Source organism: Balaenoptera musculus, chromosome 1, assembly GCF_009873245.2.
Source record: "Balaenoptera musculus isolate JJ_BM4_2016_0621 chromosome 1, mBalMus1.pri.v3, whole genome shotgun sequence".
Taxonomy (NCBI): Eukaryota; Metazoa; Chordata; class Mammalia; order Artiodactyla; family Balaenopteridae; genus Balaenoptera; species Balaenoptera musculus.
In genome coordinates, this window is record NC_045785.1 from 102,824,670 (window position 1) to 102,839,598 (window position 14,929).

Below are 14,929 nucleotides of genomic sequence, written 5' to 3' on the forward strand. Positions count from 1 at the left end.
CAGAAACTACAGACCAGAGAGGCTGATGGAAATTCAGACACTGTTCTTAACAGACATTCAGGGGAACATTATGAAAAGTGAAAGTCACTAGGAACCAAAACGGGTTCATTTCCTCAGAACAAGCCTATCAAAATAATTTGGTTCCCTCAGATGGATACTTGCTAAACAGAATAGATCAAGGTCACAAAGGATAGAACTCGGAACTAATAACTTTCAAATGGGGGCAGGGAGCAGACATGATTTCTTACAGTGATTCTGGGCAAGAGGTCCCCTCACTTTCACTGGTTTCATTTTGAGCCCCAGAGTCCTTGGGCTAAGAGCTCATCAGCACAGGCACGAGCAGCATGGAGAAGGAGAAGGCCAATGCGCACAAGGGAAAGGGACTGAAAACAAGAAAACAAAGAGGCCAAAGGAGAGAATCCCATGCCCATAAAGTAGCTAAAGGACATTTTCCTTTGAGTCTGGTAGATGGGCACTGAAACTTATCTCCAAAGAGGAACTGCTAAAATGTTTTCCACACTTCTGGGGGGACGGTATCACTATTTTAGTCACACCTCATACTAAAACTTGTCTGAGCAAATGGAAAAGGCTGTATCCAGGTTTCACCTTCAATCCTGAGATGGAAGCTTTTATCTGTGACTGCAGAATCTAAGGTGCTGTGTGCCCTTAAGTAAAAACTTCAAAAAGCCTTCTGTACTCAAGACAAAACAACATGAGAAGAAACCAAAAGACAGAAAACTCGTGCAAACAAGGGCTGATGCATGCTGGCAAACTTTCTGCTTTTAAACAGAGAAAGCAGTGTATATATGTCCATGACACTCTCTTACCCTGTCACATATACACTACCAAATGTAAAATAGATAGCTAGTGGGAAGCAGCAACATAGCACAGGGAGATCAGCTTGGTGCTTTGTGACCACCTAGAGGGGTGGGATGGGGAGGGTGGGAGGGAGGGAGATGCAAGAGGGGAGAGATATGGGAACATATTGTATGTGTATAACTGATTCACTTTGTTATAAAGCAGAAGCTAACACACCATTGTAAGGCAATTATACTTCAATAAAGATGTTAAAAAAAAAAAAACAGAGAAAGCAATGCCTACCATCAAAGCCTACATGAATTAAAAAACATTACAGTGAGACATGCTGGGACCCAGCCCCACCCCCCAGCAGGCCAGCAGCTTCCACACCAGGCGGGGCCTGGCAGCCAATGGAGTCAGGGAAGTCAGTGGAGTCAGGTGCCCACAGTAGCTGGCTCTGCCACAGCAGAAGGGTGCATGCAGCCCATATAGGCGGCACCCTAGAGCATATAACTCTAGTCACCAAAGGGGAAGGGGAGAGTCCTGCTGGGCCCCACAGGACATCTCTTACATAAGGCCACTTCTCCAAGACCAGGAAGCGTAACCAACCTACCCGCTACATAGAAATAAACACAGAGAATTAGACAAAATGAGGAGACAGAAATATATAACAAACAAAGGAACAAGACAAACCCCCAAAGAATAACTAAGTGAGTGGAGATAAGCAATCTAACCAATAAAGACTTCAGGTAATGATCATAAAGATGCTCAGTGAACTCAAGAGAAGAATGAATGAACACTGTGAGAAGTTCAACAAAGAGTTAGAAAATATAAAGAAGACTCAAACAGCTGAAGAATACAACAACTGAAATTTAAAAAATACACTAGAAGGAATCAACAGTAGATTAGATGACACAGAGGAATGCATCAGTGAACTGGAAGACAAGAGTAGTGAAATTCACCCAAGCTGAACAGAAAAAAAAAAGAACTTTAAAGAGTAAGGATAGTTTAAGAGACCTCTGAGACAACAATAGGCATACTAACATTCACATTATACGGGTCCCAGAAGGAGAAGAGAGAGAGAAAGCGACAGAAGACTTGTTTGAAGTGATAACAGCTAAAAACTTCTCTAACCTGAGAAAGGAAACAGACATCCAAGTTTAGGAAGTACAGAAAGTCCCAAACAAGATGAACCCAAAGAGGTCACACCAAGACACATTGCAATTAAAACAGCAAAAATTAAAGATAAAAAGAGAATCTTAAAAGCAGTAAGGGAAAAGCAACCAGTACACACAAAGGAACTCACATAAGACTTTCAGCTGACATTTCAGCAGAATCTTTGCAGGCCAGAAGGGAGTATCATGATGTACTTAAAGTGATGAAAGGAAAAAAATTTACAACCAAGAATATTCTACCCAGAAAGGCTATCATTCAGATATGAAGGAGACAAGCAAAAGCTAAAAGAGTTCAGTGTCACTAAACCAGCTTTACAAGGAATGTTAAAGGGACTTCTCTAAGCAGAAAAGACCACAACTAGAAATATGAAAACTAAAAAAGGAAAAATCTCATTGGTAAAGGCAAACATACAGTAAAGGTCAACCCCATAAAAAGCTAGTAGGAAGGTTAAAAGACAAAAGCGATAAAATCATCTATATCTTTAATAAAAAGTTAGGGAATACACAAAACAAAAAGATATAAAACATGACATCAAAAACATTAACTGTGAGGGTGGGGTGGGGAGCAAAAACGCAGGGTTGTTATAATGTGTTCAAACTTAAGAGATCATCAACTTAAAATAATCTCATAAAATTGACTCATTATATAGTTATATATGAACATCATGGGAACCAAAAACCTATGATAGATACATACACAAAGAAGAGAAAAGAATCCAAACATAACACTAAAGACAGTCATCAAATCACAAGAAAAGAGAGCAAAAGGAGAAAAAAGGAACAAAAAAGAATCATAAAAACAACCAGAAAACAATTAACAAAATGGCAATAAGTACACACCTATCAATAATTACTTTCAATGAATGGACTAAATGCTCCAACCAAAAGACATAGAGTGGCTAAGTGGATTAAAAAAAAAAAAAAAAAAACAAGACCCATCTATATGCTGCCTATAAGAGAATCACTTCAGATCTAAAGACATAGACTAAAAGTGAGTGGACGGAAAAAGGTATTCATGCAAATAGAAATAAAAAGAAAGCTGGGGAAGCAATACTTACATCAGACAAAACAGACTTTAAAATAAAGACTGTGGGGCTTCCCTGGTGGCACAGTAGTTAAGAATCTGCCTGCCAATGTAAGGGACACAGGTTCGAGCCCTGGCCCAGGAAGATCCCACATGCCGCAGAGCAACTAAGCCCGTGCGCCACAACTACTGAAGCCTGCGTGCCTAGAGCCCATGCTCCGCAACAAGAGAAGCCACAACAATGAGAAGCCCACACACCACAACGAAGAGTAGCCCCCACTCACCGCAACTAGAGAAAGCCTGCACACAGCAACGAAGACCCAACACAGCCAAAAATAAATTAATTAATTTAAAAAAATAAAACAAAGACTGTAACAAGAGACAAAGAAAGAGATTACATAATGATAAAGGAACCAATCCAACAAGACGATAAAACAATTGTAAATATATATGCACCCAACATAGGAACACTTAAATACATAATGCAAATATTAACAAACATAATGGGAAAAATTGACAGTAACACAATAATATTCGGGGACTTTAATGTCCCACTTACATCAATGGTCAGATCATCCAGACAGGAAATCATTTAGGAAACATTGGCCTTAAATGATACATGAGACCAGATGACCCTAATAGATATATATAGAACATTACATCCAAAAGCAGTAGAATACACATTCTTTTCAAGTACACATAGAATATTCTCCAGAACAGATAACATGCTGGGCCACAAAACAAGTCTCAATAAACTTAAGAAGACTAAAATCATATGATGCATCTTTTCCAACCACAGTGCTATAAGACTAGAAATCAACATAGGTAGTATGCTTTTTTTACATCCATCTTAGTAATACTTTTTTGGATCTGCCTCCTCAGGCAAGGGAAACAAAAGCAAAAATAAACAAATGGGACTATATCAAACTAAAAAGCTTCTGCACAGGGAAGGAAACTATCAACGAAATGAAACAGCAGCCTGCCGAATGGGAGAAGCTATTTGCAAATGATATATCTGATAAGGGGTTAATATCCAAAATATACAAAGAACTCATACAACTCCATAGTAAAAACAACAACAACAACAACAAAACCTGATTAGAAAATAGGAAGGGGACCTGAAAACACATTGTCCAAAGAAGCCACAGAGATGGCCAACAGGCACATGAAAAGATGCTCAGCATCACTAATCATCAGAGAAATGCAAATCAAAACCACAATGAGATGTTACCTCACACTTGTCAGAATGGCTATCATCAAAAAAGACAACAAATAACAAGTGTTGGAGAGGACAGAGAAAAGGGAACCCTCATGCATTGTTGGTGGGAACATAAACTGTTGCAGCCACTATGGAAAACAGTATGGCAGTTCCTCAAAAAATTAACAGAAACTGCCATATGATCCAGCAATTTCACTTCTGTGTACCTGAAGAAATCAAAAACACTAACTGGAAAAAAAACATATGCACACCAATATTCACTGCAGCATTATTTACAATAGCCAAGATATGGACGCAACCTATGTGTCTATTGATAGATGAATGAATAAAGATGATGTGGTATTTATATACAATGGACTATTACTCATCCATAAAAAATGAAATCTTGCCTTTTATGACAACATGGATAGATATAGAAGGTATTGTGCTAAGTAAAATCAGTGAGACAGAGAAAGACCAATACCATACGATTTCACTTATATGTGGAATCTAAAAAACAAAACAAACATTCAAAACAGAAATAGACTCATAGATATAGAGAATAAACTGGTGGTTACCAGAGGGAAGATGGATAGAGGGGGTGAGTGAAATAGGTGAGGGAGATTAAGAGGTACAAACTTCCAGTTATAAAATAAATAAGTCATGGAGATGTAATGTATAGCATAGAGAATATAGTCAATAATATTGTAATAACTTTCTGTGGTGACAGGTGGTAACTAGACTTATTGTGACCATTTTGTAATGTAAAAAAATATTGAATCACTATGTTTACACCTGAAACTAATGTATCGATAATATTGTAAGTCAATTTAAAAAGGGAAAAAACAAATAACAATAATAAAGTGTACAATTCAATTTTTTTTAATTACAGTAAAAAAAAGGCAATAAAACAAATTCCTAGATCTAGTTCTTTAAAAGTAGCTGTAAGTCTTTTTCAAAATTCCTAAAAGATACCTGTCAAAAATAAACTAAAACAGCAACAAATGCAAAAATGTGAAATTTCATTAGATCCTGGTATTTAAAAAAAGACATTCTTGTGACAATTGGAGGAATTTGAATAAGAGTAGAAGTTAAGTGATATTATGAGATTACTGTTAATTTTTATAAATATTATGTTATTGGGCTTATGCCAAAGCATTCAGGAGTGATGTGTGGGTGTATAAAGAAAGTATAATTATGGCAAGATGTTAATAAATGAATACATAAATAAACCCCCATTCTGAATTCTATGGCCCAAAGAAGGTTCCCCCACCCCTCTACTGTAGATTACGATATTGAATACAATCTATGTGATTGGTAATTTGCTGTCTTATATAATTTCGCACGCTTTAGCAAAATTATATTGGACAATATATACGTTACATGTAAGAGGTTAACTATGGCTGCACCAATCATCAAAGAGTTGCTTACCTATTCTTGGGTTGGGAATACATAGACTTTGAGTCAAATAGACCTAAGTGCTAGCAGGTTCTACCACTTATTTGTTGTGTGAACTTGGACAAGGTACTTAACCTACCTCAACTTTGTTCTCCTCCTTAACAGTCTCTACCTTATAAAACTGGTGTGACAATTAACTGAAAACAAAAATCTAAAACTCTAAGCACAGCACTTGGCACAGAGCATGTGCTTAATTCAGGGCAACTATTATATACACCCCATTATAATACTGGATCTAGTTTTTTCGAGAGGAAAACACAACACTATTTTGATTTGGATTACCTTTCATAAATAAAACCTCACAGGCTCTCTGAATCTTAATTAAGCAAAGCATATGAACAAGTCTCACATAATAATGTGAGATAATAATTTAAAATGGAGAAATGTTTGACCAATACTTTATCATCTAATGTCCAGATTTAAGAATTTGTGTTGTTAAAAATACTAAAATAAATCAATGAAAGAAACTTTATATGAAGTAGTGTATGACTCGGTTCCTGCATACAAGGATCTAAAATCTAGCTGGAGAGACAACTGGCAAGATAAAGGATCCATAAAAGGTCAACCACAGCAGAATAAGGCAGGCTCTGCTAATGAGAGCTAACTAATACAACAGTTCCTATTTTTGAGCTTGCTACTTGCCCGGCACTACCTAGGTCCTGTCCACATGTTACCCACTGATGCAATCCAGTGCCGAATCCTGCCAGCCCTACCTTCAAAACACACCCTGCTATCTCCAATTCCTCACGCCAACCCCAGTCATTTCTTACCCACACCCACCCAGTCATTTCTTACCCACCCCCACCCAGTCATTGTTCCCGCAGCCTCCTAACTGGTCTCCCTGCTTCTCTTTTTTCATCAGCAAGGACTATCCTCCACCCAGCATCCAGAATAATTCATTTAAACACTCAACTCAACACAATTTCACTCCTGTTCATAACTCTCTGAGACTTCCTATTTCACTGGGAATAAAAAAGAGTTAGTCTTTAAAAGGGCCACAGGTAACTTCCCTGGTGGCGCAGTGGTTAAGAATCCGCCTGCCAATGCAGGGGACATGGGTTCGAGCCCTGGTCTGGAAAGATCCCACATGCCGCAAAGCAACTAAGCCGGTGCGCCACAACTACTGAGCCTGCGGCACTCTAGAGCCCACGAGACACAACTACTGAGCCCACGTGCCTAGAGCCTGTGCTCCGAAACAAGAGAAGCCACTGCAATGAGAAGCCCGTGCACCACAACGAACAGTAGCCCCCGCTCTCTGCAACTAGAGAAAGCCCACGCGCAGCAACGAAGAGCCAACGCAGCAAAAAATAAATAAATTTATTAAAAAAAAAAAAAAGGGCCCACAAAACTTTATTTCTAGGGTCCAGCCCTGACTACTTGTACAACTTCATTTCCTATTTACTCTCCAGCACAGTGGTCTCCTCGACGTTCTTTGAATGGTTGAAGCCTATCTCAGGGTTTTTGCTGCTGTCCTGTCTGGAATACTACTCTCCCAGATGGTAACCTGGCCTGCTCCATCATTTCCTTTTAAGTCTACACTCAACTGTTTCCCTTTTAAAGAGACTCTCCCCTGACCACACTATATAAAATACTAGTCACCAGAGAGTGACAATGAAATATCATACCTCCATCCCATGGAGCACTATGCAGCTGTAAAACAATGAGGATGATCTCTATGAACTGATATGGAATGATTTTCCAGACATATGGTTAACTGACAAAAACAAGGTACAAAAGAGTACACAGAGTATGTTAACTGTTGTTTAAAAAAGGGAGTTAGAAATAAACATATGTATCTGTTTATAACTACAAAAATAAACAAAGATAAAACTGAAACAAATTATATGTTATGGGGGGAGAGGAAGGGGTGGGAATAGAATTTCTGAGCATATTTTTTTATGGTCATCCCTCAGTATCCACAGGGAATTGGTTCCCGGATCCCAGTGGATACCAAGATCTGAGGATGATCAAATCCTTCATATAAAATGGCACAGTACTTGCATATAACCTATGCACATCCTCTCATGTACTTTAAATCATCTCCAGATTACTTATAATGCCTAATACAATGTAAATGCTATTTAAATAGTTGTCAGAATGTGGCAAATTCAAGTTTTGCTTTCTGGGACTTTCTGGAATTTTTTTTTTTCCTGAATATTTTTAATCTGCAGCTGGTTGAATCTGCAAATATGGAAGGCCAGCTGTATATGGTTTTGATTTGAACCATGTTAATAGTTTACATATTTAAAAATTAAATCAAGGTGGGGGAAACCCTAAAACTGAAGAGACAGAAACAAATTAATGCAACTATGTATCACTTTGATAACATAACCACACAGAAGAAAAATTCAAATAACTTGAAAATACAGTGTTCTATACATATTTAGTGGGATATATGAAAGAATAAAAAGAACTGCTAAGAAATCTTGAACTGTATTTAATAAAGTTTGTGCTTGGGAGTAGTATTGGCATAGCAATTATGGAATTAGTTTGTGTTTAATGTAGATTAGGAAAATATACTAATGCTACTAAGAATAGAACTCTCACCCTGGGGAAGGGAGGTACTAATATGGAATGGAGGAAAAGGAAGAACTGAATTGTTGGATTAGCCTTTGCGGTAACCAGATAAATGCCTGACTTTGTGAAAACTATTTCCTAGCACTGAAAACTGACAGGGCCAGAAGCTATGGCTCCAAGAGTCTTGAGCACACCTAGCACCCAGGTCTTAATTTCTAAATACCATCCCCCACTAAAAGGAAAAAGGAATCTAATGATTCCAAGGCTGAGTCAGGAAAAGTACAAAATGAGTCCAGAACACCCTTCTACACCAGAAAGTAAGGAAGTGCTCAAAACTGAGGGAAACATGGCAAAAGGACACTGAAACTTCGAAGGGTTCCCACTTGCCAAATACAGAATCCCTGAGCATCAAAATGAAAAATGACAGGAATGCCATCTTAAATAATACACGAGTCCTTACTAGTACTAAAAAAAAAAAAAAAAAAAAATTAAAAAGGGAGGTGCAGGGATTCCCTGGTGGCGCAGTGGTTGAGAGTCTGCCTGCCAATGCAGGGGACGCGGGTTCAAGCCCTGGTCTGGGAAGATTCCCACATGCCGCGGAGCAACTAGGCCCGTGAGCCACAATTGCTGAGCCTGCGCGTCTGGAGCCTGTGCTCCGCAACAAGAGAGGCCGCGATAGTGAGAGGCTCACGCACCGCGATGAAGAGTGGCCCCCCGCTTGCCGCAACTGGAGAAAGCCCTCGCACAGAAACGAAGACCCAACACAGCCATAAATAAATAAATAAATAAATAAAAATTAAAAAAACAAAACAAAAAAAACCATTAATTTTAAAAATAAAAAAGGGAGGTGCAGAAGCTCTTTGTTACTGAAGAATGTCAATAAAGTATAAAGAAAATAGGGATTAAAAAATTGCTATCTACAAACATTTTAGTGGGAAGAATCGCCACTGGGTTGTAAAACATTGGGTGAAAGATTGTTGGAAAACAGCATATTCAAACAATCTCAAAGTGTTACTTGAAGAATCAGGTATTACAGACATACCCATTTTATTGTGCTTTGCTTTATTGTGCTTTGTAGATATTGTGTTTTTTACAAATTAAAGTTTTGTGACAACTCTGCACCATCAGATGGTGGTTAGCATTTTTTAGCAATAAAGTATCTTTTAATTAAGGTACGTACATTTTTTTAGACATAATGCTATGGCACACTTAATAGGCTACAGTATAGTATAAACATCACTTTTAAATATACTAGGAAATCAAAAAACTTGTATGACTTGCTTTATTGCGGTATTTCCAGTGGTTTGGAACCGAGCATGCAAAATCTGTATTCACACGCTTGTATTTTCTCCTCTACAATGGAGAAATCTGGTGGACCTCACCTTAACCAAATCATCAACATTAACATCTCCAATAATGAGACAAATTGACTGCATCTGCAGCCTGATGAGATGCACACCTGTGAGAATTCCTGCCCAGGAATGTTTACACCAGAATCTAAGCATGTACTTCAACATCGAGGGACATTTTTATTAAAAAAAAAACTAGTCCAGACCCCTTCAAAAAGGGCAATATCATAAAGTAGAAAAGAGAAAAAGAAAAAAAGAAGCTGGCAACAGTTTAGATTTTTAGATTTAAGGGGATTAAAGAGGAATGGCTACCAAATCTGGTGTGTGATACAAGATTGGCTTCTGGACCCTATCTGAAAACAGTATTGTATTATGCTGTATTTCCTGACTGTGATAATGGTGCCAGGGCTTAACTGCAGACATATTATTCTTAGAAGACCTATGTTGGAACTTCCCTGGTGGTCCAGTGGGTAAGACTATGCGCTCCCAATGCAGGGGGCCCAGGTTCAATCCCTGGTTGGGGAACTAGATCCCGCACGCGTGCCGCCACTAAGACCTGGCACAGCCAAAGTAAATAAACAAATATTAAAAAAAAAAAAAGAAGAAGACCTATGTTGAAATATTCAGGGTTAAATTGTCATAAGAACTGCAATTCTCAAATGATTTAACAACAACAACAAAAAAGTTAACTGGGTGGGTGTGGGTGTACAGAGAGATGTAAACCAAATGTGATAAAATGTTAATAAGTGGTGATTCAAGAAGAAAGGTGTGTAAGTGTTCACTTTACTATTTTTGCAACTATTCTAAAGATTTTAAATGTTCCAGAATTTTAAAAAATTAAAAGGAACTATTAACCACTGCCATTTCCCTTGCCTCTGCACTAGTAATCTCTATATTAGTAAATGTTCACCACCACCCAACAACTACGTATTTACTGCTTTATTTCCTTACTGTCTCTCCCCCACTATAATGTAAGCTTCCCAGTGCTGACACATAGTTGATAGTCCATAAGTACGTGTTGAATGACTGATGCTCACAATCATTCTGTTAAGCAGATATTATTATTATCCTTTCTCTCATGTGAGTGGCGCTCTCTTTAAAGGCAAAGGTATGGAGGCACACAGAAGTAAGGTAACTTACAGAAGTTTTAACTGTGAGGGGCGGGGCCAGGTCAGAGGCCAGGCATCTCTCTGGGAGCAGATACTGTTCATCACTGTTAGGCAGCTTTCCCTAGTGAGGTGGGCTTGGCCCCCAAAGGACTCACTGCAGACCTACACAGTTTCCCTTAGCGCAAAGCCTATTCAGAGAAGGCGATATTCATGCTTGCGGAACGAAATGACCTCTGAATAAATAAATGAATTAGGTGGGAGAAACCAGCTAGTTCAAAGAACCTTCCTAGAGGAGGTGTGGCTTGATGGGTAAACTGGGTTTTCAGTTGAAGAGAGAGCATAGAGCAGGCAGTAGTGACCAAAGGCGCATTCTGGGACCAGGGAGAGACCCGTGCCTCTGGAGGAGTTACCTCATCCCTTCAACCTCTGTATATGCCTCTCCCTCCTGCCCACAGCCACCAGCATATGAAACCCTCACAGCTCTTTGGGGTCTGTGATGGTACCTGCCCTGGTCCCCCACCTCCGATTCCTCTCAACTACAATCATTTCTCTTTACTGCTGCCAGATCATTCTTCCTAAGTGGATGGCTCTGATCCTGTCAGGTCCAGAAAGAGGTCTCCTTTGCCTGCAGAAGAGAACCCCAACTCCCAAAGGGGACATTCAGGGCTCCCCCAGGGGGCCTCAAGCTCCCGTGGGCACTGCAACTCTCCAGGGACACTGATGACTCCCTACTGCCCAAGGTCACCCTCTACACCCTGCTCCCCTGTCTTTCTTTCCTGGTCTCCTGCTCTTGGAATCTTTTCCCACATCATGGCATGTTCACATACCACCTGTCCTCGGAGGCCAGGTTCAAATACCCTCCCTTCCATGAAGTTTCTGCTTCACAAAAGATATTTGATTTCACAAAAGATGTTGCCGTCTTCCCTCTGCACGCCCACAGCACTTTACTTTTACCTCTCTTACATTTACTTCTGTGCCTTACACTGTAGGTACTTTTGAGCGTATCTCAACCCCTCATTCCGCAGGCTGTAAGCCATAGATGCATGCACCCCAAAGGCACTCAATAAACGCTAAACGTAGAGTGGAGAGGGGAGAGGGGTGGGGGCTAAGGGGCCGGTGGCAGGAAATTCCAAGGAAAGAAGTACTAGTTAAGGGGGTTGTTACTATGCTTCAGGGGTTTGGTTATGACTTAACTAGGGGCCTGTGTGGGGGGAGGTTGATAAGGGTGAGGAGGTAAAAAATGGAGACAAAGATAGCTATTTCATGGCGCTGCCGTGACGATTTAGCTGAGGAAGCGTGAAAGGGATGAACACAGTCCTAGACACTCACATGTTAGTCCTTTCATGTCCGGAAGGGAGGGGAAAGGGGACCAGCCGTCACTCCCTAGGAATTCTGAATCGAGGCCCTCGCCTTCCTGCCGCAGGGCAGCTCTGAACTGCCGCCCTCCGCGTGGGCGCGGGCGGACTTGGCTTTGGCCGCAGCGCGTCCACCCCAGCGCGGAGGCCGGCGCGCCCGCAGACAGCGCGGTCCTTGGCCAGGGAGGCCCGCCCTAGTCAAGCTCCCGGGCTGCGGAAGCAGTGAAAAAAGTTCCCCTCAAGTTCTGCGCTACGGCACCTTGGGCTGGAAGTAGTAACTTAGTCACTTGAGTCGCACTGAAAAGGCACCCCTTCCGGAGGAACACAAGCGGGAATCGAGGATCATGGAGGTTAAGAAGGATCCCCAGAGGGAGGAAAGAGCGCAGGGGAGGTGAACGAGACGGAGTCCCGTCCCTCTTTTTCCCAAACAGGCTTCAGAGCCTGCGGTCCACGTTTCCTGCTGACCACCCGAGGGAGACCTGTGGGTGACACGACCAGATCCCGCGCGCGGGCTGCGTGCCCCACGCCATCCCCACCACCCCACCTTGCAGCCGCCTCGGGCCGCGCCCGTCCACCCGGCCCCGGAGCCCTGGGGCCACTGACACCCCGCGCTGCCGGTCCCCGCGGGCTCCCGGGGGAGGCCTCCACTCACCCAACCGGAGCAACAGGCAGACCACTCCGAGGACCCCCACGGCCCACCCCGGGTCGCTCCCCGCGGCCATAGCGGACGGGCCAGCTTCCGCGACAGGGACCCAGCCGGGCGTCGCCTCGGCCTGCCAGAGGGAGAGAGAGCCCGCCCCGCGGTGCGCCCCGCCCCGCGCGTCCCGCCAGGCCCCGGATGACGTCTTGGCGCGCGACTCCTCCCCCCTCCCGAGAACGCGGCCTGGGCCCCGGGTCCTTCCTGCCCTTCTGCCGCCCCCCGCCCTGCTCGGTGGAGCTCTCCCCCAAAAGTAGCTTGCGTTTCCACAACCAGGTTTATCCTCGTTCCTCCCGCACCTCCCGCACTTTTCCTTGGCATTTGGGACGTGATGGAGGCGCCCCCATAGCCGGGGGTATCGGACCGTCGCTCCCCGAAAACTGCGCCCCACTCGGCTGGAGGTGACAGCAGAGCTCTGTGCCGGGAGGGGGAGGTTCTGAAGCGCTTTATTCCTTCAGCGCTTTCCAGCAGCCGCAGTCGCGCAGCCTCGCTTTTCCTGCCAGTCACTTCGCTACTACGACCCTGGACAAGACAGCTTCCTCAAATGTTAAGACAAAAGGAAACGGGCAACATTCTAGACGACTGCTAGACTGTGTGGGGTGCCCTGGTGCGGCCCCAATTCCCCCCCCCCCCCGCAACACACACACAAGTGCCTGCTTCTCCTCATTCAAGCGCAGCCACCTTTTCGTTAAGACGGACCTCACCACAACACTCCCTCGCTGGGAGCTGGGATTTCCAGCCTTGGGTTTCTCCCTTCTCCGTTTCCTCTTTCTTTCACTCTTCCTCCATCTCTACTGTGGACTGGCCCTCAGGCTGGGGAGTCAGGGCTGTTCACTCCCTCGCCGTTTGGCCTCCCCAAACCTCTCTCCCTCGTGCTGCAGTGGGCGCTTGGAACTCCCCATCTTATTGGCCAGTCCTCTCCCCTCAAATCCATCTGATCCCAGACTCAGTTACCACTGTATTCCCAGAACCAGCTACTGGCATCAGCCTCCCGGTCAGCCCCCTTTCTTTCAGACAGTGGCACCAGAATGATCCCTGCTCAGCCATTGCAGTTCAGGGAACTCTTCGTTACCATGTGAGCAGGAAACTCCTCCCATGAACTGGACTCCTGAACGGGACTCCCTGATGTCCTAACAAACACCAACATGTTTGCCAGTTGTGAAGCGGTGGAAGTGTGCTTTATTGTTGCTGTCATTACCATCATCTTCAGGTGGGGACCCCCAAACCACTCAAGACACTTGAACTGCCCTTCATAAATTATTTCTTACATTAGCCATGAAATTGTAAAAGGTGTCTATATCCGTGAAATTTCTGGGACTGATGTTCTGTACCATGAGCTTAGACATTCCCTATCATCTGAAGATATTGGGAACGTAAGGCAGGTACAGTGTGTAGCACAAAATGTGAGAAGATCAAGTTTCTCCTCTGCTCTGGACTGGTAAGAACTCGGGCTAACCTGGAAAGGTAAGATGGGATCAGACCTTTAAACACTGGGGAGCCCCTAAGTTTTTGAGCTGGGAAGTGATATAACAGCAAACATCTGTTGAGTACTTACTATGAGCCAAGCCCTGTGTTAAGTGCATTACCTGCATTAGTTTAATCTTATTGCTTTCCTTGTTTTTACAGATTAGGAAACTGAGGCTCTGAGAAGGTAAATGACTTGCCCATGGACACAGAGTAAGGTGCAGAACTGGGAGTCCAACCAAGGGTAAGTCCAAAGTACCACTCTTACCCTTTCATACAGGATGGGCAGCCATACTGCTGTTTGGACTGGCCAGCAAAAGCTGTCAACCCCCTCAAGAGCAGGGCTGAGGAGAGGACTGCCCAGTCACCTGGGGCTGGGAAGTATTCCCCAGGTCATGGTCTCCAGGTACCAGGTAAGGAATGGTTCAGTAGGTCTTCCTTGTTTGGCTGCTTCTCTGGCCAACGAACCATTGCCAGCTCTTTCATCAAGAGAGATGCTGTGCTTCCAGCAAACATTTTTAGAAGCCCTTATATGCCTGGTCTAGCAGACTTCATTAGTCAAAAGTGGCTCAGAAAGGCTGGACCTGCAGTGCATTAGGCAGCTGGCCTAAAAGGCCCTATCCATATACTGAGGACTGGCCACCCAAAGGAGGGCTGGATGTATTTTACATCCTGTGACTAGTGTTGAGAGGTCCAGTTTGTTTTTTTTTAATTAATTAATTAATTTATTTTTGGCTGTGTTGGGTCTTCGTTTCTGTGCGAGGGCTTTCTCCAGTTGTGGCAGG

At 43.1% G+C, this 14,929-nt stretch overlaps 1 protein-coding gene across 1 annotated transcript in view; it reads right to left on the reverse strand.

Annotated features, from left to right (window-relative positions):
• CD58 (CD58 molecule) overlaps positions 1-13,347 on the reverse strand; it is a 38,985-nt gene extending 25,638 nt beyond the window's left edge. The window contains exons 1-2 of the mRNA XM_036864580.1: positions 13,334-13,347; positions 12,636-13,132 (exon numbers count right to left, since the gene is read on the reverse strand). Of these exons, the coding sequence (XP_036720475.1) occupies positions 12,636-13,132; positions 13,334-13,347 (511 nt within the window). The remainder of the gene's footprint in view (positions 1-12,635; positions 13,133-13,333) is intronic.
• Between the last annotated feature and the right edge of the window lie 1,582 nt (positions 13,348-14,929).